Source organism: Chlorocebus sabaeus, chromosome 2 (genome assembly GCF_047675955.1).
Source record: "Chlorocebus sabaeus isolate Y175 chromosome 2, mChlSab1.0.hap1, whole genome shotgun sequence".
NCBI classification, from domain to species: domain Eukaryota; kingdom Metazoa; phylum Chordata; class Mammalia; order Primates; family Cercopithecidae; genus Chlorocebus; species Chlorocebus sabaeus.
The window spans coordinates 62,104,918-62,129,661 of NC_132905.1; the positions used below are offsets into that span (position 1 = coordinate 62,104,918).

Below are 24,744 nucleotides of genomic sequence, written 5' to 3' on the forward strand. Positions count from 1 at the left end.
TGACACAGAGCTGAGAAAAGCCGGCATAAAGCACTTTTATTGCAATAATAAAACTTGAGACTCATATATGGTGCTGGGGGGAGGGGGCAGCAACGATTTCTCTCACCAAATCACTACACAGGACAGCAAAGGGGTGAGAAGGGGCTGAGGGAGGAAAAGCCAGGAAACTCTGAGATCAGCAGAGGGTGCCAAGCATCAAAAAACAGGAGATGCTGAAGCTGCGATGACCAGCATCATTTTCTTAAGAGAACATTCAAGGATTTGTCATGATGGCTGGGCTTTCACTGGGTGTTAAGTCTACAAACAGCACCTTCAACTGAAACTGTCAATTAAAGTTCTTAAGATTTAGGAAGTGGTGGAGCTTGGAAAGTTATGAGATTACAAAATTCCTGAAAGTCCATTAGAAAAACCACAGGACGAAAAAAAATAAAAACAAAAAAAATAAGCCAGGCCACAAAGAAGGCTTCAGAGGTCCCTGCTGGCCCAGGGACAGATACCTGTAGTGTCCAGCATCGCAGTGAACATGATCTGCTTTCAAAGGCAGAGGGTTTAAGGGGAGGATGGGGTGGGAATGGTGGAGGCAAAGGCTGTCCCCATCCCCACCTCAGTTTTAGGTAGGGCTTTTAATTTAACCCAAGGACATCTCCCAACTTGGAGAATAATTCAGTCCTCAACAGCGCCTCAAATCTGCTATGGCTTTGCAGCGCAGCAGCAAGAATGTTTAATATATAATAGATAAAAATTTCATCCAAAAAATTAAAATAAAATATTCTTGCAACCCCCCCAACACCAATTCCTATTCTAACGTTAACCTATCACTTGTGCTGTTAATACCTGACCATGTACTTAACTGGAAATCTATATCCAAAAGACTGAAACTGAATCTTCACCCCAAAATGAAAACAAAATAAAATGAATAACTTGAGGTTTATGGCATATAGTTTAGGTAAACACACATACGAGGAGAAAGGGGAAGAGAAAACGGAGGTGTCAGAAGCAAAGCTGAGTGACAGAACACATTCAGTCAGGGCAGATGTCTATACAGAGTGGAGTGGAACACCAGGAAAAGCTCCACATGGATTCATGTGCACACGTCTGGAGGCACCAGATCCCTCCATGGCAGATCTGTTGGGGACAGAAAATCTGTGAGTTTCCAGCAACTCAGTGTTCTTTGTGTGCAGTGGTGGCAGCCACGATGCCATCTGCCACGCCAAATCCCTTCCCCAACAGCTGAGCAGTCTGAGACCAAGCCACTTCTATTCCAGCTGGAGACAGCCAGCAGGCCTTGGGCTGGGTCCCAGGTGAAACAAACTTTCTGCTTAAATTGATGTGTGTGTTTGGTTTTTAATCTAAGGTTAAGTTTGCCTTGCTAAGGACAGCAGGAGGGCTGTCCACCCATGCTGCTGACGATCCAGTTCCCCACTATCATTGGGTCTCCAGCTGTGCTACATATAGGCATCACCTGGCGGCTTTAAAAAACTCTAAATGCCTGGGTTCCACTCCCAGTGATGATGATTAACTGGCTTAGGGTTTGACCTGGGCATCAGGAAAGTCTTAAAAATTTCCCTGGTGACTCTAATGTGCAGTCCAGACTGAGAATAAACTGGTCATTCATAATGTTGAGTATACTGGGAAAATATCTCCAATATTCATGCATTCACTCAACTTAAAACTTTCTGGGTTTGCCCTTGGACTTTCCTTCCAGACTCTTGCAAGAAGCTGAAACATTCTTTGGCAGTGGGTTGGGAGGGTTACTCAGGGTGATTTGTAGCCTTTATCCCTCTCTCCCCTCCCTCTACCTCATCAAGTTTACAGAAAGCCTGTTCCCAACCAGGAAAGTAATTCCAAGGCTCCCTCAAGTACAGTTATGTTCAAAAAATGACTCAGCTCTCAAAGAACAGGAAAGGGAGTTTGGCCTAGGTGTAGACCTTTGGGCAGACAAAGGCTCTCTGTAAAGTGCCAGGGATTCCCTCCCAGCAGCAGTGACAGGTGAAGAAACCAGAATTATCAAACTTAACCAGGCTTGTATTACCGAGGTATGTGTGGTTCAAACTGAGAAAGACAGTTAAAAAAGCCCCTCCACTTACACATACCCGCATTTTGTCTGTGTATAAACCAAATTTACATGTAAGTGCACAACAGGACAAGGTTACAAGTAGCTGTGACTGCCATCACAAATAGGATGGCAGCCATTTGTTGTGGCTTTCAAACAAAAGTGTCCTCACCCAGGCCTTGGCTGTGGCCCTCTGGTTCCTATGGCAGGAGGGGAGCTAATATAAAGGTCTGGGGCCAGTTGGAAGGAAGCCAATAGCATTCATGTGCTTAATGATTCTAACACTTACATGAAAGCTATGTGCTATTAGGATACTGAGTTTAGTTCCTAAGAAATGAGGGTAGAAGAGGGGAAAATCAGCAAACAGGATCTGGTCCTACTTTGCCATTGCCTGGATGTGACCTTGAGTAAGGCCTTTCTCTCTGGCCGTTTCCTTACTGTTGCACAATAAAGATGACGCAGAGGTCCATGAGATCCCTTCCTAGAACTGTCTGATCTAAGAGCATCCTTTCAACTTCACAAGTATCCTCTGGCTTCATTTCTCCACTTCATGCACTGATAACAAGCTGGCTTGGGGGCCTCAAGTGTCCTGGGTGTGGACCCTGAGCAGGTGGACTGATGCAGTAATGTCTCCCTCATACCATCTAACAGGCAGTAACCACAAACGGCAGTGAGGAGAGAGCTGCAGAAGCTAGGACATGATATTCATGTTCAGAGGACTTTTTCTTCCCCTGTATCTTCTAGAAACACAGGGTAAAACAAAGTCATTCATTAAGAGTCTTATTTCCAAAGAACTAAAATGTTGGTACTACAAATTTGGCCTACATTTCCGTAGTCCTCAATTCCGTTATAATTTATAAACTACATAGAAAAACACTTCATTTAAACAGCTGCCATCTCCATGAGTTCAACAAGGAGCCAATTCCTTTCCTTAGGGTGACCAATTTTTACATTCAAAGCATATACTAATAACAATGAAAGGATACTCAATACAGAAAGAATGCAGGGGAAAAACAGCCTTGTGGTGTTTTTTGCTGTCTCTGCTGCCCATCAAACGCTGGGCATAACATGGGAGGAGCAAAGGTAGTAAAGGGCCCTTCAGCATTCCATTTCCTTACCCAAGAACAGGGAGCTAAGGGAGGAGGCCATTCCTGTCATTCCAGTTTTAGAAGCTCCACATCGAAGACGAGAGTGGCATGTGGTGGGATGATGCCTGGGTGCCCAGTGGCACCATAGGCATAATCTGGAGATATAGTCAGTTTGGCTCTCTGACCCACACTCATCTGTGAAAAGAACAAGAAAGACAGACTCAGCTGGACACACGCCCCAACTGTCTCTGTAAGAACAAGAGCTGTTTACCTAGGTGTTCCTTGGCCAGGATGGTTGTGACTTTCCAGTGACTTTGCAGCTGCACAGGCATCACCACCTCCTTATGCAGAACTTGGAGGTTGGCAGTCAGATTCCATGACCCCGCAGTTCAAAACCCCTCTTGACTCTCAGAAGGGTCAGGCCCTCAACCTTTCTACCCAAGTCTTAATGACTAATGCTAGGCAAGTAACATTCCAGATGTCTCACCACCTAGTCCCCTTCAGTGGTCACTCAAAGGACACATTAAGTGACATCTATGCTCTTCTTGAAAAAGGAATACTCCATATAGGAAAACTTCAAAAAAGACAGTATGATTTTCTGGGCTACACAATAGCATGTACTGTACACCATTTGTGAAAATATTGATATACCTACAACAGAAAACGTCTTTGGAAGGACATACCAGACTTTTGCTGTGAGGAGAACGGTATGGATAGTGAGTGACCAGTAAGGAGAGATTTTTACTTTAAAAAATGTATTTGTGTATATTTTCAGTTTCAAATTAAATACACAAGTAAGTATAAATTTCTACTTTCTGAATAGTGACCAGGTTCTCTGCAGTATTTCCATCTTTTGACTTATCTTTGTTTTTGGTCTCCATGTGTATGTTCCTGGCTTTCCGACTCCACTGGATAAAGGATGAATAAAGAGCAAGCTCCAGGCTGTGAAGTGTCTAATCCTTGCTCCCCTCAGAAGTTGGGACATGTTGGAGAAAGGTGGTAAGGATAGCGAAGTATGGCTTTACCTTGTACAATTCAAAACAATCATATACCTTGACTCAGCAATTCTATTTCCAGAATATTCTGCTAACAACTCAAAAGTCCATCATAGAAGGAGTGGTTTCATAGGCACATCCACACCAGGGATTAGTCATTAGAAAGAATATAGTGGTGGCTTTAAATGTATTAACATGAAAAGATGTCCAAGATCGATGAAAAAAAGCTGCCAAAATAGTCCTTGTGGCAGGATTCCATGCCTGCAAACATGTAAAACCAAAACAATATCAAAAGGAAAGGAAAAGGGGCACAAGTCAATCTCCCCTTCTTCCTGTGTTTTTAACTCACTCGCTGAAAAAATACACTGTGAAGAATTTAAAAGATGTTTTATGTAGATCTCAAACTACCCAGACTTCTCACAATTGACAGGGCTGTGACTGACCCCAAAGCACCAGTTAAAGCGGGAGTCAGGCATCTGTCCAATACTCAACCATGCCTCTCCAAGCCTGGGAAGTGAAGTATGCTGATAACACTATCTCGATGGCAGATATAGCACTCAATACATACAACGCAGTGATTGTTCCAATGCTGGAACAGTCATAGAAGATGGGTTGTGGTATGAACAATGGCTGGCATGCAAGATGGGGGATGGGCTACAGATCCAAGAGCCAGCCAGACTAGGGAGACAGAGGCAAAAAGCTATGGTTGGCAAGGTTTCCCAAGGGAAGTAAACTATAAAGCCTCTTCCTCACACTGCCAACCCTCTGCCCTGCAGGAACAGAAACCCAGACACCTGGGAGTGGGAAGGCTTCAAGTTCCTGAAAGTTGAGCAGTTTATTTGGAGATAAATCAGTGGTATTTTATAGAGGAAGTAGAGCAATGTGTATTCTGGAAAAGAGAGAGACAGAAATCTCTCTTTTCATCTTGGTTAAATTTCTAATTCTCCTCAGTGAGAGGGAAGCAGACTAATTACCCATCATGCAGAGCCTAATTATAAAGTTCCCTGGGTCTCAGGTCACTGAAAAACATCCCTTTACCTGGTTAGAGCCAAGAAAAAATTCCTAGGTTTGATGGAAAGACAGAATCCAACTAAAATTTGGCAACCCTGGGTCCCTATTGTCTCCTGGGAATTTTGTAGTGTTGGCAGAACAAAAGCTGTTTCCACAAATGGAGAGAAAAGAGATTAGGAAACACACTCAATACAAACAAAAGGACTTTCTGCCTAAGTATGTGCTCTCAGAAGTGGTCTGACAAAATATGGTTAATAGTAAGATAAACACAAATTAAAACTGATGTCATTTTTTACTCATACTGTCCTGAGGCCAAAGATTTAACAATACACTGTGATGCTGGGGCTGGGAGGAGATTGCACCTTCATAGCCTGGTGGTGGCAGTCCAGACTGCAAACCCTAGAGATGGCAACTTGGCAAGACCTGTCAAAAAACACTACACACAGCTTTTGAGCCCCTCAACCCCACTTCTGAAAATATGTCCTATGGCAACATGTGCACACATGGAAAATAAAGTCTGTACAAGGTGAGTTATTGCAGCATTGTTTATAATAGCAAAATACTGGAAATGATTCAAATATTCATTAATAGGGCACTAGCCAAGTAAATTTTAGCACACTTACATAAAGGAATACTATGCAGCTGTAACAGAGCTTACTCGTCTTTTTTTTCTCTTTTTTGAGATGGAGTTTCGCCTTGTCATCCAGGCTGGAGCGCAGTGGCGCAATCTCAGCTCACTGCAACCTGTGCCTCCCAGGTTCAAGCGATTCTCCTGCCTCAGCCTCCCAAGTAACTGGGATTACAGGCACCTGCCACCACGCCTGGCTAATTGTATTTTTAGTGGAGATGGGGTTTCACCATGTTGGCCAGGCTGGTCTCGAACTCCCGACCTCAGGTGATCCACCCGTCTCGGCCTCCCAAACTGTTGGGATTACAGGCGTGAGCCACTGTGCCCAGCCTACTCCTCTTTTATGTACTGGTATTGGGAGTGTCAAAAATGCATTAAGTGAAAAAGTAAACTGCAAAACAGTATGTGTGTGAAAGCAAGAAAAAAGTTATGTTTTTATACGTGCTTAAACGACAGTACAAGAAGCATTAACAACAGGTGCTTCTTGTGGGGATATCGGTCAGATGGGATGGATGAGACTTTTCACTTTTTTTATTTTTGAACTGTAGAAATATGCCACCTATAAAAATAATATAAAAGGTAAATACTAGGAAGCAAAACAAAACAAATGAGAGAGCATACCTGGGCAACCCCTTCTTCCCAGCCTCGGATCACCTCCTGCTTGCCTAGCATAAACTTAAAGGGCTTGTTTCTGTCCCGGGAGGAATCAAATTTCTTTCCATCTTCAAGCATCCCTGTGAAAAAGGCCACTGTAACATGAGCAACAGAGTAATGACATAAGGCAAGTCAGAGACCAGCAGCAGAGCACTCATCAGAGATGCCAGTGCTGAAGAGTCTGGCAGGAACTGCGGTACATAGGGAGGGTTTCCTGTGACCTCACTGGGCATCTAAGGAGTTGGGGTAGTCCTAACTCCAGACCTGTGAATGCTCTTCCCTGACTCTAAGAAATTAAGTCATCTACAAAAGGACTCCACGTACCAGAGGTGGGTGGCAGTCCACCATGTTCTGGAGATGGGGAGTATAAACTTCCTCCTGCCTTGACTCTCCTAGCACCCTGTGGATTTTCTCCCCAGCTAAAAATAACTGTGGTCCCTTGAGGTGCACACAATGTCTAAAAGTCAAACACAGTGCAAGAAGCAATATTCCTTCCCAAAATCCCCCATCATCTTTCACATGTAATGTGTTTATATATTGCTCCGCCATTGTTCAGGCAAATCCCCCTCCACCATCTGCCACCCCCATGGTCTCCTCTGTGGTTCACTAATTGTGACCTACACACATTGCTGCTCTCCAGGCTGTGGGTCAGCATTATGGGATGTGATAAGAGGAAGCTGTAAGGCAAGCTTTCACCCGCATTCTAGTGCCAAGTGTCTCATCAACAGGGAACCTGAGGCATAAAGCTGGGCCCTTGTAGTCTGGTTCCTGAGTTGTCATAATTTTCCTGGGAAAAGTAAAAACCAACCTGGGCTGAAGTAGGGAAATGAAAGAATTTGTGCAGCATTCATCCCACTTATTTTATCCAATGCTGCCCCAGAAAACAATCTGTGCTCATTTTTGCACAGCTAATCCTTTGTAACAGAGATAACTGAAGAGAACAGCAATACCAAGGAGGTTGAAATGGTTGCCCTTGAAGAATTAACTCAGTAAACCCAGCCAACTGCTAGCAACTCTGTGGGCAGTAGTTCCACTCTGAGTTACTCTAAATGGGCTAGGCGCTTTCCACATGTGAACTAATGCAATTCTTTCTCCACAGTACTATCCCCATTTCACAGATGAAGAAACTGAGGCAGACAGGGAGAAGTGAAGTAGCTTGCCAAAATAGTAAAACTACATTATAAATTATAAACCCAAATACCATGCTCCTTCTACTATCCCAGTTTCCCAGAAGTGGGACAAGCCACGACGGCGCCTTCCAATGAAAGGGGAACTCCAGAGATGCTATGAGAAAAGAGGAACAGACATCTGCAATAGATATCTGCAACTTCCTTTTCAAAAACACCATCAGCATTGCTTTCTCAGGAAGCCGCTGCCAGCCTATTGTGATAGCTGACACTGAGTTCCTGAAAATTCTCTAATTAGGATCCCAGATTGGAGGGTCAGCCAGTGGTTAACATATAATGGACACAAAACTGATTTTATTGGAAGACTGGGGGTGGGCACTCACCATGGTTCTAAGCATTACTCAGAAAATCCATAAAAACATTACAATTCTGTTGTGTAAGAGTTTAGGAAAAAACGAAAATCCTGACAAAATCCCAACCTAAAAAACAGTGTCAACACTTGTAAGTAGGATGGGGAGGCAGAGATGAATTGGCAGCGTTATCACAGCTATTGGACTATGTGGACTTTAACAAAATAAGAAACGGGTGGGGTTTGGGTGGTGGTATCTTAACAGAGCAGGAGTAGAGACGGATGTCCTGGGGGCAGAATGGGTACTAATGCTGCCTGGACCTGGGAGCTGAGGACTAAGGTAGACAGGAGGGTGGGGACCCGTACCTGCTCCAAGAAACTGGTGCCCCTGAACTGGTGAGCTGGGGTATGCATTTAGCTCATTCGTTTACCAGAATGCAGTCACCACCTGATGAAAGAAATGACTAATGGCAGGACTTGAACAGTTCTCTATAAACAAGTACCTGGGAGAGGAACAAGTCTCCAGGCTCCACAATACCCACCAAACACACTGCCTTTACCCGTTTCAAGCTACACTTCTTACATGGAACCCAACCCAACCAACCTCAGAGGTAAGGGTGAAAGCAGGCAATCAACAGCTATGACTCTCCATTCCCTGGCCAGGCAGGGAGCCTTTCCATCCACCCTCATGAGACCGCTTATAACAGAAATAAGGAAACCAACTCCAAGGCTCAGTAACCCACCCAAGGTCAGAACCACTGAGTGGCAGGGCCTGTGAGCCACAAAGAAGACTGAAAACCAGAAAGACCTTCTCTCTGGTCTGTGTTATTTTAAGAAAAACATGCCCATGGGGGCTACCTGGAACCAAGGCTGTGGCACCCTTACCTTCCTTTCTAATTAAACATCAACTTCCCAGGAGCACAACAGCCTGGCCCAGCAGATGAACTGGAATCAATCTAAGCCTTTCCCCTATGCCAGGGCTGGTGTGGGGTAGGCATATGGGCCAGTTTGGGCACTACTTTACCTGCTGTGAAGTCTACTGGGATCTTCCAGGAAAGTCCTACCTCATTAGTAAAAAGAAAAACAAAGACTCAGGAAGAAAGTTCCTGCTCCCCCTGTTGAATGTTGTCATGTAAAGATAAGATGTTTGGAGCATGGCAGTCACCCTGTGACTGAGAAGGCCAGGCATACCACAAGGCGGTCATTCCAGTGCTCTCAGTCAGCCCTAAACCACTTCCCTCAAGACTCAGGTTCTGAGGTGATTGAAAGTGTGCTCTAAAGGTAAAACTATGGTGACAGTCAACAGCTCAATGATTGCCAGGAGTCAGGGGTAGAGGGAGGGAAGAACAGATGGAACACAGAGAATTTTTAGGGCAGTGAAAATGTTCTGTATGATACTATATATATAATGGATACATGCCATTATACACTTGTCCAAACCCACAGAATGTACACCACCAAGAGTGAATCCTAATGCAAACTATGGATTTTGGGTAATCATGATGTGTCAATGCAGATTCGTCAATTGCAACACATGTGCCATTCTAGCAGACAGTGTTGATAATAAAGAGGCTATGCATGTTTGGGACCAGGGAATATATGGGAAATCTCTGTATTTACCTCTCAATTTTGCTGAGAATCTAAAACTGCTCTTAATAAAGTCTTACAAAAATAAAGAAGTCTGCTTTGCCTTACATTGGGTCTTCAGTTACCTGCAGCCAAATGAACACAACTGGCGTGAGGTAAACCTTTATTTGACATTTAGTGAGCACACTATAATATAGTGCTGTCACGAGAGGAATAACAAAGAAATGGAACTCAACAACCAAAACCACAAAGAGCTATCCCTGATCTGTGACAATGAGATCAGTGTCTCATGTCAGGACCCAGTACACATACCCACATTTTGTCTGTGTATAAACAAAATTTACATGTAAGTTACTACATGGAATACACTTCTCATTTTTAAAAAGAATGCTGATTGTGACCCACTAAATTTATTTCATGATACATTAATGGTTCATAACCCACAATCTGAAAAGTACGGTACACCTATAAAAAAATTAGCCTATTTCTTGCCAGACTTGAACACGGCCCTGACCTGTGCAAGATTGTATTTTGATTGCAATGAAAACCACAGGGTACTGAGACAGACTCCCTAAACTTCCTTTTTATCCCTGATCAAATGCAATGCCAAGCAACCTCTAGACACTACATGCATCAATGTATCAATGTTGCTTTGCCTGAGGTGAGATACTTCAACTCTCTATTTGACTGGTACCAGACTAGGAGCACAAGGCGGGACACAGCCTGAATCTGCTGCTGAGCCAGCATGGAGATGTGTATGTTCTTCAGTGGAAACTCTGGCTCTGTGTGAGGATGCCTGTCTAACCCCAGCTCTCTTAAGCCTATCTTGGACACTGAGGGGCAAGCCTCTCCCTAGTATTTTAAAACCATAAAAGCCAGGAAGCAGGATTTCTAAGTAAAGGAGCTTTAAGCAGGACCTTTGCCTAGGATCTTAATTTTCCTATGCTACTTTGGATGCTCTGTTGTCCCTGGGAAAGGGGCATGAGCCTTGCTCCAGAATTTCAGACCAGTCACCAACTGTCAATCTCATCTACTTTCTAAGGAGAAATCTTCACAGCGAAGGGGTGGGTGGTGGCAGTGGTGTTGGGGTTCCTCAAGTCCAAGGAGAGGATTTCCCACGATCAAGTCCGAAAGCTAAACAATAATCCCCAGAAATGGGTGGGGTGGTATGTAATTATGTGGGTATCACACAACTGGCACAAGCTATAGGACAAGGAGAAGGAGGGCTTCCCCAGTGGGGAGGAACAGGCCATCTATCTACGGCCGTAAGTTGTCAAGCTGGGTGAGAAGGTGAAAGCAGTGTTTTTTAAGCTGGAATGAGTATGCATATAGTATTTTCAGGGGTAGGAATTATGCTGTTCAGTCTTTAATGTCAAAACAGGTAGTGAGAACTTCCATTTCTGGTCACGGTGGAGGACAGGCATCAGATTTGTTCCTGAAACAACCAACAACCAACCAACCCCTTCCTCCCTGCAAAAAGTCCCACAGAAACCTAAAAACCACCTAGACAAAATAGCTGCAACGATGGTTTATAGGACACCAGACATCTGTAATGAAGAACAACAATCCTGAGACATGGGAAACAAGGCCAGCCCTATATCCTTGGGATTTTCCAGGGAGAGGGACCTGGAGTGGAGCTCAAGGCACCTAGAGTCCATAGGACAGAGTACCAGCAGGACAGAGCTATACAGAGATCCCCAGAGATCTACAGAGGGTCCTCTTCGAGTATTCAGCAGAGTCCCTCTCGGTGCACATATCTGAGGGAACTACTCAAGGCCAGGAAAAGAACTATCCAAAAGGCTTAGAGGAACAGTATCTGGCGCTCACACAGGGCTCCGATTACTGCTTATTACCCCCAGTCAAACTGGAGAAGTTCATGATTGACGCAGCACTGGACAGAATACTCAGGAAAATCTTGCCTATAGTAGGAAATAATCAGCCCTAAACTGAGCTCTAGACCTACCTAACAAATCACAAAAGCAAGACTCACAAGCATCAAACGGTTTCCAAGTAACTTAAATGCTTCTCGGTATAAAACTCAGGTAAATGTATAGGAATAAAAATATCCAGCACCCCAAAAGGTAAAATTCACACTGTCTGGCATCCAAAGATTACCAGGCATGCAGAGAGGCAGAAAACAGGACCCACAATGAGGAGACATATCAATCAATTGAAAGCAACCCAGAACTAACACAATGTTAGAATTAGTAGAGGAGGACCGTAAGACTCCAACTTTCAGAGATGAAAACTACAATATCTGAGATAAAAATTACATTGGGCTAAAATGACAAAATATCCACACATAACACAGTAAAAACTTTACACCATTATCAAGCATTAACTCAAAATGGATCCTAGACCTACATGTTAAGTACTAAACCTATCAAATTTATAAAAGAACACATAGGAAAGACATCTTTGTGACCTTGAGTTAGGCAAAGATTTCTTAGTATGTCAAAAAGCACTATCTATAAAAGAATAAATTGAACTTCATCAAAATAAAACAATTTCTGTACTTTAAAAAGCACTGTTAAGAAAATGAAAGACAAGCCATACATTGGGAGAAAACTTTTGCAAAGTACATATTTGATACAGGACTTATATCCAGAATATAACAAACCACCAAAATTCAACAATTAAGAAAACCAATAAAAAAGGGCTAAAGATTTGAACAGATACTTCACTGTAAAAGACAGAGGGCAGGTAAGCATATGAAAAGATGCTAAACATTCTTAGTTATTATAACAATGCAAATTAAAACCACTAGGAAATGCATCTACCACCACTGATTAGAATGAGTAAAGCTAAAAAGACTGACCACGTCAGGTATTAGTGAGGATGTGAAGGAACTGGAATTCTCATACACTGCTAGTGGGAATATAACATAAAGCTTCAGAAAACAGCTTGATAGTTAAGTTAAACATACACCTCCCCATATGACCCAACCATTCTAATCTTGAGAATTTATCCAAGAGAAATAACAGGCTATGTCCATAGAAAGACTTGTACACAAATGTTCAACGCAGATTTATTAGCAAGAGCCAAAAACTATAACCTGAACATCCACCAATGGTGGTAAATACAAGTATCTATACATAGAAAATTATTTAGCAACAAAAAGGAACAAACAATTGATACATTGGACAATACAGATGAATCTCAAAATAATTATACCAAGTGAAAGAAGGCAGACAAAAGAGAACATACTGTATGATTCCATTTATATAAAACTTGAGAAAATGCAATGAATCTACACTGACAAAAAAGCACATCAGTAGTCGTTACAGGAAGGTAAGGAGGGGTGAATTCAAAGGAGAACAATGACACATCAAAATTTATGAAGCTGTACATTTTAAAAATGTGCAGTATATTGGATTTCAATCGTGCCTCAGTAACTTTTTTTTTTTTTGAGACGGAGTCTCGCTCTGTCGCCCAGGCCAGAGTGCAGTGGCCGGATCTCAGCTCACTGCAAGCTCCACCTCCTGGGTTCACGCCATTCTCCTGTCTCAGCCTCCTGAGTAGCTGGGACTACAGGCGCCCGCCACCTCGCCTGGCTAGTTTTTTGTATTTTTAGTAGAGACAGGGTTTCACCGTGTTAGCCAGGATGGTCTCGATCTCCTGACCTCGTGATCCACCCGTCTCGGCCTCCCAAAGTGCTGGGATTACAGGCTTGAGCCACCGCGCCCGGCCAATAACTTTTTTAAAAAAGGAAAAGAAAAAAAAGTAGGCAGTGGCATTTACTAAAATCCTGTATATGTTTAGCTCCTACATCCACACTGGCAATGAATGAAAAGTGCTTCCTCTCTTTGGGGAGGGAACAGGTAAAGCAGGCAGCAAGTCAAGTCTCAGCAGTTGCTCCAATTTTAACTCTGGAGATCACTTGTGCCAGGAGTTGGAGCCCTTGAACAGTGAAACCACCTGCCAAGTTAGTGCCATAATTTCCTAGAGAAAGCGTGCCCTGCTGAGAGAAGGCAACTGAGGTTACAGTGCAGATGCGACAGCTGACAGTCTTTAAACTCTAACGGCCACTCAGGATAAAACATCACAAGCATTGCCTTCTAACTGCAGAACTGACCGATTTCATTCCTGGTCGTACAAGTCTATAACTCATGCCTAAGAAACTGCCTGGAATAGCTCCATATTCTTGATTTCAAGTATATAGTCTTGGCTCTCCTGACTGAATGCAGCTCAAGTTCACAGACCTGGCCTGCGTTCTGTGTCCTGGTGGCACTTGTGGTGCTGGTACTCAAGAGTACTCTTGGATTTGGTTTACTTGCATGATTTTAAAGAACCAGAAGGACAAGCATGAGGCCTTCATATTCAGACCTTCATCCCTATATGGTAACCAGAATACGAGGGGTAATCACAGAATGGTAGTCTTGTCTTTAAGCACCTTTAATTACTAATCAGTGAGAAAAAATGTGAAAATGTGCTCCAGTTAAAAGTACAAGACCATGAAAGGAGCCAAAGCTATGGCTGCATACAAAGGCTGTTGATGTCATCTTCGCCTGGGTCTCCTCCCGAACTGAAACCCTTGGAAAGGGAGCAAAGGGTTTAAAAAACAAGACCATGCAGAGTCTCAGGTCTGTCTACCACACAGCAGCCTGCTCTTTCCTGTTGCTTATCAAGGAATCAGCAGAGGGAGACGTGGCCAGCAGCTCCTGGGCAGCAAAGTATCTCCAGACTGTGTTCCTGGTGGTTGGCTCAAGCCACTGAAGCAGTGGTTAAGACTCGAGACCTAGAGATTCACAAGGACCACTGGGATATTATTTCACTAATAACCCAATAGAAATGGAGTCACTTCCAGGGTACTCTGCTTTGGGGAAAGGCAGAATCCCATATACCTTCTACTGGGTAAGGAAAGAGGACTAAAGAAGGCACCTCTACAGACTTATGGCTTCACTACTTGTAGTGAAAGCTCATGACTCACAATGCAGTTTATAGTTGCTCATGAATCTTTGCAGGAGTGTTTCCTATAGGCGGCATTTTACAGGGACCAAAATATGAGAAGTTTCAAGATTAAAAAACAACAACAACTAAACTAAACCAAAAATCAAACATAACAAAAAACCAGAATATCCTAAGCCCCAAACCTTCAAAATAAAATAAATTCCTTGCCATTTATAGTTTGGAGAGGGACAAAGGACTTCTACCTTCAACACGCAGGTGAATTTCTTAACGACAAAAAGTACAATGAGGCCAGCTACGGAGGAGGCTCATGCCTGTAATCCCAGTGCTTTGGATGGTCAAGGCAGGAGAATCACTTGAGGCCAGGAGTTTGAGACTGGCATGAGTTTGCGACCAGCCTGGGCAACACAGCAAGACTCATGTCCCCAATCCTGTTTCTGCAAAAAATTTAAAGAAAAAAAAATTAGCCGGACATGGTCCTAGCTACTTGAGTGGATGAGGTGGGAAGATCGCTAGAGCCCAGAGGTTTGAGGTTACAGTGAGCTATGAGTGTGCAAGTGCACTCCACCCTGGGCAACAGAACAAGACTCTGTCTCTTTTAAAAAAAAAAAAAAAAAGTGTAATGGTTGAATGGATGGAGGTATGGGGAAGCCAGTATTTTTCTGCAGCTTTGCATTTGAAGCCATTCAGAACATTCCCAGATGGGTGTACAGCTCCAGGTCTAATGGGTTTAGCTGTTTGCTTTCCCTCTTCTTCTTATTAGATACAGAAGCTCTCTTAACCACCTTTTACTTAGCTGCCTTGCTTGTAGACTCATAAAACTCAAAGCCTTCGTACCCTAGCATGGTGAAGAGCACTCCCCTCATGCTTTAGTCTCTAGCTCATGATCACTCCTTCATTCCCACATGAGTTCTATGTTCACAAAGGGAGGAGTGGTTAGCTGTGTTTGTCCCCAAATCCATTTATGGTAGCTATATTTACTGTGTTAAAGATAATATGATTAAATAGTATGTAAATCAATAAAATGAGTGTGAATACAAACAATGGTTCTAGCTGACTGCTGGGAAAGACTCAATAAAGGCAAGTCACTAAAAAACTATTGCTAGTGAATCATATGGGAGACTACATTTGGAGAAAGAAATCTTAAAAATCTGGAAAGGTTTGGTTTTTAAATGTTCTCACAATAGTCTTTGCTCTACTTTAAAAAAGGTCAAATTGGTTTTTGCCAGAACTGTGATGGAAAACTCCACTAGCAGAGCCATACTCAAAGATAAAGACATAGTCCTTTTAGCAAATGATTTATGTTAGGGTTTCAAATAATGTTTATAGAAGGCATGTCACTTTTATGTTAGCGTACCAACTACCTACTTGTCTCAATCATGATGGGTAAAAAGGGATTCTACATTTAGATAGGCAAAAGATACAAATTCAAATCTTACATTCTTATTCCATTTCTGGGTCTCTGTGGCTGCATTCCAGCACAACCTCCCTGAAGTGGCCCACGTTCTGAGAACTCCTTACGAGTGAAGGGTATGACCAAAGGTCCAAGTGTCTACCCAAAGAGGGAACCAACTCACTCTCACTATCATTTTCCTGAGATCACAAACAGTGCAAGCACATTTCCCATATACGGTATGGAAATGCTTCTAACCTTTGGCTAAATCCCTTTAGATCCTATAACCAAAAGTGTATTTTCAAAGGCAGGACCCATGATGGGAAGAATATGCAGGATCCAACGGCAATAAAAAGAACAGACCAGAATGCATGCCCTGTGGGTGTGTCTCTCCATTTTCCATTGTAATCACAACATAAATAAGAGGGGCTACTACCACATTATATCTCTTGGGGAGGGGGAGAAAGAAATACCACTAGGCTGGGCGTGGTGGCTCACACCTGTAATCCTAGCACTTTGGGAGGCTGAGGCGGGTGGATTGCCTGAGCTCAGGAGTTTGAGACCAGCCTGGGCAACACGGTGAAACCCTGTTTCTACTAAAATACAAAAAATTGGCCGGGCATGGTGGTGTGTGCCTGTAGTCCCAGCTACTTGGGAGGCTGAGGCAGGAGAATTGCTTGAACCTGGGAGGCAGAGGTTGCAGCGAGCCAAGATCGCACCACTGTACTCCAGCCTGGGCGACGAGGCAAGACTCCGTCTCCAAAAAAAAAAAAAAAGAAAGAAAGAAATACCACTTAACAGTAGCTAGCTGGAGGTGGCAGAAATATGCAGTTTCTATAGGGTATAATGGTTAAAAGCATGAGTTCCGGACCTCTGTTAGAGACTATTATTGCAACTCCCTCCCTGGTCTCTCTGCTTCTGCCCTTGCTGTCCTGCAGTCTAAACCTGACACAGCAGCCAGACCCTACTACCCCTCGGCTAAAAAAACTCCTGTGACTCCCCATCTCAGGAGATAGAGCTCCTAAAATGGCCTACAAGACACTCTAAGAAGTGTCAAGCCTCCACTCCTACCACCATCCCTCTGGATTACTCTCATACTTCTCCAGTCCCAGAACATTGCTTCCTTATGTTCTACATACACACCAGGGATACCCCCACCTGTGGGCCTTCGCATTTGCTGTTCTGCCTAAAATGATATTGCTCAAAGTCACATAGGTTACATCCTTACCTCCTTCAAGTCTTTGCTCAAATGTCACTTTCTCATTGAGGCCTTTGCCAATCTATCTAAAATCTCAACCTTTTCCTATTCCCTCCTTAACACTTACTAGCTTATACACAACAGTCTTGCTTATTAATCACATTTATTATGTCTTTTCCACTACACTGTAAGATGAAGGCAGGAACTGTGTCTTCTTCACTCCTAAATTATTGGTAGCCAAGACAGTGTCTTGCACATAGCAGACATTCATCAAGTACTTACAGAAAAATCAAAGGTACCCTTTTCTCCTCCTGACCTGTGTATATACTTGGAAGATGCTTTCCTCCTGCATGACTGCACCATACACACCAAAACCAGATGGCACTTCCTCCAAGAAGTTCTAGCCTATACGTATAGATTGCTTGAGGTACTTTCATTGTAACTGACCATTCCCTACAGGGTAAGCACCTTAAGAGCAACACTGAGGCTTTGCCCAGCTCCCTATATATTCACTGAGTGACTGAGGGAATGCCTGGTCCTAACTGGCCATTCATTCAGTCACTGAATAGCTACTCTATGCCAAGACTGATGGGGAGACTCTGGAGAACAACACTAGTGTGGGTCTGGCCTCCTGGAGCCTGCAGTCTGTTGGGGAAACAGTAGATGTTTAACTACATGGAAACAGTAGATGTTTAACTACATGACTATGATGGGGGCTAAGAAAATAGATGGGTACATTGTTGCAGAATTAGAAGCATGCATGTACGCATGCGAAGTGTTACTTAAACTGTGCTATAAAGAACAGAAAAGAGCCTGTCATGCAGTAGGGAGTGGCGGCAGTGTGGTGGCACCTAAGCAAAGGGGCAGAGACCTCCATGTGGGAAAAGGCTTGGAGCATTCGAGGAACGCAGGCCAAGGTAGCTTGAGCTCCTGGGAGAGGAAGAGTAAATATAACAGGAAGAGACAGTAGCATCTAGGAACTGGTTATTTCTACCTCCCTGACTTTCTGCACTGCTAGAATATACCTGGTCAAAATCAAAGGGGTCCAGGAGAGGGAATGCAGAGACTTGGTTAAGCTTCTTAGCAGGAAAACAAAACAAAAAAACAGAAGAAAAAATAGAAGTAAAAATAAACAAATGTCACCATGAGCACCAAAGGGAGAACTGGATGCTATGTGATTAAGTTATTCATAATAACCTTGGCTTCTTCCATGGGAAATATCAGGTGACAATATTTTTAGAGAAAATTCCAAGGCAGACAAATGATTTCCAGTTTATGGATACAATAAACCCCTCAGTACTACATAAAAATCAGTTTAAGCACTAAAAATGTTCTAGTTAAAACATCTGTGAGTAAATAGGTGAATTTATGGTACGTAAATTATATTCAATAAAGCTGTTAGCAAAAAAAAAAAGGTCATGGACCCCACTGAAAGGAACTAGAGATCTTTGAAAGATGGCTGACAATTGGACCAGAGTAGTGAAACCGAGAAATGGATGAAGGAATGGTGGGAGCTCAAAAGGTACTGGAGCCAGCTTGAAGGGCTCCTACTGGCCAAATTTAGGATGATATTAGCATCAAAAAGAGTAATGGGTATCACTGATCTTAAGGCCCTGACAAAAATTTTGAGCCCACAGTACAGTAAAAGCAAATAGAGGGGGAAAAAGCCACTGGGAATGGCAACACCCCATCAGTTGACATTCATTTTTCATTTTAAAAATTGGTAATTAAAGGCTGGGAACGGTGGCTCATGTCTGTACTCCCAGCACTTTGGGAGGCTAAGGAGGGTGGATCACTTGAGGCCAGGAGTTTGAGACTAGCCTGGGAAACCTGGTGAAACCCCGTCTCTACAAAAACTACAAAAATTAGGACAGGTGGCATGCGCCTGTAGGCCCAACTATTTGGAAGGCCAGATGGGAGGCCGGGATGGGCGTCTGGGAGGTCAAGGCTACAGTGAGCCAAAATCAAGCCACTGCATTCCAGCCTGAGTGACAGACACACTGTCTCAAAAAATAAAAATTGGTATTTAAAGGGAAAGAATTAGCTTTACCTTATCTTATAGAAGAATAATAGCTAACAAATTTAGAAAGAATGAAGGAATTTTATAAATCAACACTTTGTGAATGCCAATTACTTCTTCAGGGGAGAATTATCAGAAGGTGTAAACACCATTAGGTGAAAGGCTGATGAGCAAGAGACCATCTATAGTTACCTAGGCACTCCACAGATCACTGCTAATTGCAAAAGGAAAAATGTTCCTTTACAAAAAAGATAAAATTTAGCGTCACAACTAGTGATGTTTCCCATGTGTGCTGAGGATGAAGTACTCACACTAAAATGTTTAAACCGAATCTATTCAGACATTTAAAACATTAAACATCCCGTTCAGGAAATCAAGGCAGGGAACAAGTTAAACAATACCATGAGAAAACAGTAAGACAGATGTGGAGTATTCTATAACTAGCCCGCTCTCTTTGAAGAAATCAGTGTTATTAAGAAAAAAACAGTGTAAGGACTCTTCTGGCCTGAGATTAGACATAACAACTGCGATGAATGAGGCTCAATGGAACTGTGGTTTTAAAAAAGAGCAACACTTTCGAGACAACTGGGTAGTCTCAATAGGCATCTGCTTCACAGCAGGCATCATTACTCCCATTTTATAGACAGCATGTGGAAGCTGGGAGCTATGGGACAATTTGTTCAAGCACTCATAGCCTGTTATATGGCAAGGCCAAGATCAGAACACAGCAAAGAACCCACATCCTCTTTGGGGATCACTGTCCACCTGGCACCACTTCTGCCCACTGCCTGAGCTGGCACTCTACACACCTGGGATACAATCAGTGTCCTGTTTCTGCCTTTGTCCCCAAAAGCCCATTGTCCACACAGTAGCCAGAAGGAGAGGGGGCTGTTAAAATCCAAGCCAGCCAATGGCTCCCACGTGAGTGAGAAAAAGGCAAAGTTGGCAGGGCGCGGTGGCTCACGCCTATAATCCCAGCACTTTGGGAGGCCGAGGCAGGCAGATCACGAGGTCAGGAGATCGAGACCATCCTGGCTAACACAGTTTTATATTATAAAAATATAAAAAAAAAATTAGCTGGGTGTGGTGGCAGGTGCCTGTAACCCCAGCTACTCGGGAAGCTGAGGCAGGAGAATGGCATGAACCTGGGAGGCGGAGCTTGCAATGAGCTGAGATCACGCCACTGCACTCCAGCCTGGGCAACAAAGCTAGACTCAGTCTCAAAAAAAAAAAAAAGAAAAAAGAAAAAGGCAACATTTTTATAACAACCAACGAGTCTCCACCATCCCCTCATGTCCTGCCACATACCCTCTCATACAATCCACTTCCTGTTCCTCTAACACACCGGTCTTCTTGCTGTTCCTCTAATGCACAGAGCAGGCTCCAGCCTCAGGGTCTTGCACTAGCTCTTCCCTCTGCCTGGGATACTCTTCTAGACAGCCCCACAGCTCCCCCTCCAACTACCTTTGAGTGAATGTTAAAATGCCACTTTTTCAGAGGCCTTTTCCAATCACCCTCACGAAAAGCAGCCAACTTCCCCTCCCATCCCTCACTCTGCTTTAATCTCTCCACAGTGCTTCTTACTACCTGATGTGCCCCATGGCCATACTGTCAGTCTCCTCATCATAAGCAAAGCCCCACCAGATCAGGTCTTTGTCTATTTAGTTCACCAGCCACGTCCCTAGAACCTGGCTTGCTGCTGTTGCTCAAAAAATATGTGCTATGGGAAGGCAAACGGTCTTGCTGCAGCCCTGCCCCAACAGTTACAGCCTGTGTGCCTCAAGACAGCACGCATCAGGGGAAGCCATCTGAGGCATCTCTGCTGAGCGTGAGCCTCCCTCCAGACAGATCACCAACCAAGAGATACCTAGCAAGGGAGTGGATGGAAGAAAGCAGAGGAGAAGGGGGAACGAAGCTAAGGAAAGCAAGGGGCTTGAGGGAGCCTGCAGCAAAGTGGCCACACGTGCCCTGCAAGCCTCAGCAGCCCTCCAGTCAACCTCCCGAGGACATAAGGTTGAGGGGCTCTTGGTTTGTCTCAGTTAGAAGCCGGGAGGCTACCCCTGACTTAAACCTGATCCCAAGGACAAAATGTCCAGTTACAGTTACTTTTTAAGAAGAAAAAAGAAAACATTCCTTCAATCCCCTTGAGTTTGCTCTCACAATGGCAGGCACACAGCCTGCTGAAGTAAGTAAAAGAGGTCTAAACCTAGCTGTGTGCCAGAACAAGCTCAACAGTAAAGATGACAAAGCTACTGGAGGCAGCAGGGAGGGGCCGTCAGAATTCACTGGCTCCTAAAGGCACTTACTTGGCAGGTTACCTTTCCACCACCTCCCTCCCACCTCAATGCCTGTCATGTTCCTAGGAGATGCTTAGCTGGCGATAGTGAACTTTGTATTTTCCCTCTGGTACCACAGAGGTTGTGCACGCCTTCCTTTGAGGCCTTGCTCATGCTATGCTCTGCTAGAAGGTCATGGAAGTCACCAGAGGGACCCTTGAGAGTGGCATCAAGGCGACTGACAGCCATTAGTGGCATTTAAAGCATCCACGTGGTAAAGGTCAGTCTGTGCTTTGCATCCCTCTTTACTTACTTCCATCCCTCTTTCTCTGGACCCATGCCCACATCAGCAGTAGTGGACACCTGGCAAGAGCAGACCGGATCAAGAGTGTTCACCTTACTCAAACTCTCCTTCTCAGGAAAAGTAACAATCAGAATTACAGCCAAGAAATCTGAGCCAGATACTCAAAAGAAGACAGAGAAGCTGGGCATGGGGAGGGGTGAGGGGTGAGCATGCAGGGGACTTCCACCACCCACGGGTTGGGAGAAGCAGAAAAACACAGATCTCTTAACAGGAGAATACTGAGGCAGTCAGGCAGGAAACAAAACAACAAGCAAACAATGCCAAAAAACAGAGATGAGAACTAGGGGCATCGTGATTCTTTCTTTCCCCTTCTTGGGGCCCAGTGGGCTTCTGCCTTTGAAAACCCCTAAAACGTTTATGATAATCTCCACCTTCTGATCATGTTCCCCCAGGATGGATTCTGTTCCCAGTGACTTAAAAGCCTTAACTGCTACAGATGAGATCTCACAGTGCCTACCCACTCCTCTCACGCCCCCACAGGTCTCAAACAGGTTATTCCTGGGAGGCTGTGACAAAGACCCATGGGAACAAAGCCGCCAGCCTGCTCGAAAACAGTCTATTCTGTGAGCATAAGGCAGAGCTGGCTTCTCACTAAGGCGTCTTTATAGGGCTTATCAAAACGACACAAAAAAGAAAGCTTTTGTCCTAATGCATGCCAGGGTCCTGCTGCTGTTCTGGGAACATGTGGGTGGGTGCCACCCGCGAGGAAAACACAGACTTCAAGAGGCACTAGAAACCCTGATGGTGTTCTGGGTCTCATGACCATCTGTTCTCATAGGAAAAGGCTCCAGACATGCTGTGTAGGGGTATTTTACCAAGAGGCATGGTGAAGTGCGGCACTGCCTACACACTGGGGTCCAGTCCTGTTGGCAGCACCAGAACATGGGTGAGCATGAGGGGCAGACGTGGGAGTGGGACACATGCTTCCAAGCACCCTAGTGTGGCTATGTACAAGCTAGGGTGGGGAGGGGTGCGGTCAGAAGGCAGCTCCTCACGGCTGGAGTCCCAGTCTTTGCCCCAGTTGGCTGCGGAACTGAATGAACTGCCCACTCACCCTGGCACTGTAAATGGTTATTCTTCTCATCCTTCGGATCAAAAATCACCAAACGGATGCACTTTCATCTACCAGACCTCCCAGGCTCAGGTGCTGACTGTGGCCTACAAGGACAGCTATCTAAAACATCAAAAGCACTTTCCAGATTCTTTCACAGACATGAGACTGCTCCCCACAAAGATGGGTTTCAGTAACTCCTCCTTTGGCAGCATTTTTAAAGTGCTAGTCCTTAACTTCTACCTCCTGCTCCCATTTCTACCCATGGAGAAGGGCCATAGAAATAAAAGGGCATGGGAGGAGGGATGTTGGCTGCCTTTTCCTCTTTCCAGTGAAAGTTATTTCCCTCAGTAGAGGGATCCCTCCATGTTTCCATGATTTGGAAGGGAAAGGTGGAGTTTATTCGTGAGCAACTTGGCCAAAACTGCCCACAGCCTACTACCCAGGAGGAGGAAGAGGAGGAGAGGGAGTGGGAAAACAGGAGGAGGAGGAGGAGGAACAGAGGAAAGGGTGGGAAGGTTGAGAAAGGGGAAGGAGGGGGAGGGAAGGTTATTCGTATCAACAACTGTGGCTACACCAATCACTCCCACCCTTGCAGGACCAACAGCCCACAGACACGGAGTCTCCGCCAACTCAGCTCTCGCCCTCCCCCCGTCCATACAAACCAGAACGACCTTGTAAGGGCAAGGAGTAAAAGACGGTCCCAAGGCACACGACTCTGATGTTTGAATTCTGGCTGGGGAGGGGGAGGTGTCTAAAATTTCCTTTGGCTTATATTATCACTGTTTATTAGCCTCCAGATTCTTTATCTTTAAAATGGAAATGAGAAAAGTCTCTACTTTTAGAAGAGCTGGGGGACTAAATTACACGTGCAGCTTTCGGTCAGCCTGAGCCATTGCTACCACTAAGCCTTGGATTTGTAAGTGGCTTAAAAGTAAAAAGACGGAAAAAGGCCGTGCAGCTCTACTTCCCTGAAGGCCAAGAAGAGCCAAAGCAATGACTTCGGAAGTGGGATGTTTCCCCACCCGCGGCAAAGGGGCGAATTCCGAGTTCCCCGGAGGAAGCAGCAGCTCTGCAGACTCGCAATTACCTCGTCCTTATCTCCAGTGAAGGGAGGGATGGAAGTGGGAGCAGGGGCACAGAAATGGTACAAATCCTTCCTAATGGTCCCAGGCCAGAGCTCAGACCATTCCTGAAAGTGTGACCTTGGGAAAGTGACTTCGTCTCGCCAAGCCTCAGTTTCCTCATCTGTGCAGTGGGCATAAGGGCAGCATCTAAGGTGCAGAAATGCTTCTGATGGGCTAGATAACGCCTAGCCCGCAGCCAACGCTCACAACCGCCGATTCAGACCCGCCCGGGTTCCGCAAGCCCGGGGCTGCCCCTGAGCCACCGCCCAGGCCTCAGCCTCAGGCCATGCGGGCCTCGCCGCCGCCACGCCCCGGGCCCCCAGGCCTTGGCGGCCAGTCGCACCCGGGCTTGGGACTGTGGCCCAGGCCCCCACCCCGCCTGGCCCCCGACTCACCGGTGTAGTGCACCACGCAGGTCTGGCCGCGCTTCGGGAAGGTGCGCCCTGAGAAGACAGAGACGGGCACGGTGAGCAGACGCGCGCGGCGGCGGTACTCCGGGCCGCCGCGCGCCACTACTCACCGTCTCCTGGGGAGATGGTTTCCACCTGCACTCCCATGGCGGCGGCGGACGCTGAGCGGGCGGGCAGCGCGACGGGCGGCGTGGAGCGGCAGCGACCTGGCGATGGTTTCACCGCTCTGCCTAGTCCCTCGGCTCGTCGCCTGCGCACGCGCACGCCCCCTCACGCCCAGTCCTGCGTGCGCGCCCCACACGGCGCGCACGTCCCGGAAACCCAGGCCTCCAGAAGAGGGACCGGAAGCCCGGAAGCCCCGAGGCCTCCGGATGCAGCTGTGTTTGCCGGGTGACTTCTTCGTTCTCCCGCCCTTCCTCTGTGCTTGCAGCGGGTTAAGCATCTCCTTGCCCAAAGAATGGGAGTAATAATAGGGGGTCCGCCAGTCACTGACTGGGTGACTGTC

General features: G+C 45.2%; 1 protein-coding gene and 1 long non-coding RNA gene across 4 annotated transcripts in view; one reads left to right on the plus strand and one right to left on the minus strand.

The window, feature by feature from the left end:
- The window catches only part of LOC140709625 (uncharacterized), a 52,547-nt gene extending 44,791 nt beyond the window's left edge, over positions 1-7,756 (plus strand). Inside the window, exons 4-5 of the long non-coding RNA XR_012090242.1 lie at positions 4,060-4,140; positions 7,529-7,756. This is a non-coding gene — a long non-coding RNA (uncharacterized lncRNA). The remainder of the gene's footprint in view (positions 1-4,059; positions 4,141-7,528) is intronic.
- FKBP1A (FKBP prolyl isomerase 1A) lies at positions 12-24,523 on the minus strand. Of its 3 annotated transcripts, none has more exons than XM_007962767.3 (5): positions 24,350-24,523; positions 24,225-24,272; positions 6,397-6,509; positions 3,172-3,336; positions 12-1,125 (listed from the first exon to the last, which is right to left on the minus strand). In XM_007962767.3, exons 1-4 carry the CDS (start codon positions 24,384-24,386, stop codon positions 3,208-3,210), a joined length of 327 nt encoding a protein of 108 aa, XP_007960958.1. In that variant the 5' UTR covers positions 24,387-24,523; the 3' UTR covers positions 12-1,125; positions 3,172-3,207. The 3 variants fall into 3 exon arrangements, with proteins under 3 accessions (XP_007960958.1, XP_007960950.1, XP_007960968.1); XM_007962759.3 differs by having other exon boundaries at positions 6,397-6,524; positions 24,350-24,508; XM_007962777.3 differs by lacking the exon at positions 6,397-6,509 and having other exon boundaries at positions 24,350-24,508.
- Between the last annotated feature and the right edge of the window lie 221 nt (positions 24,524-24,744).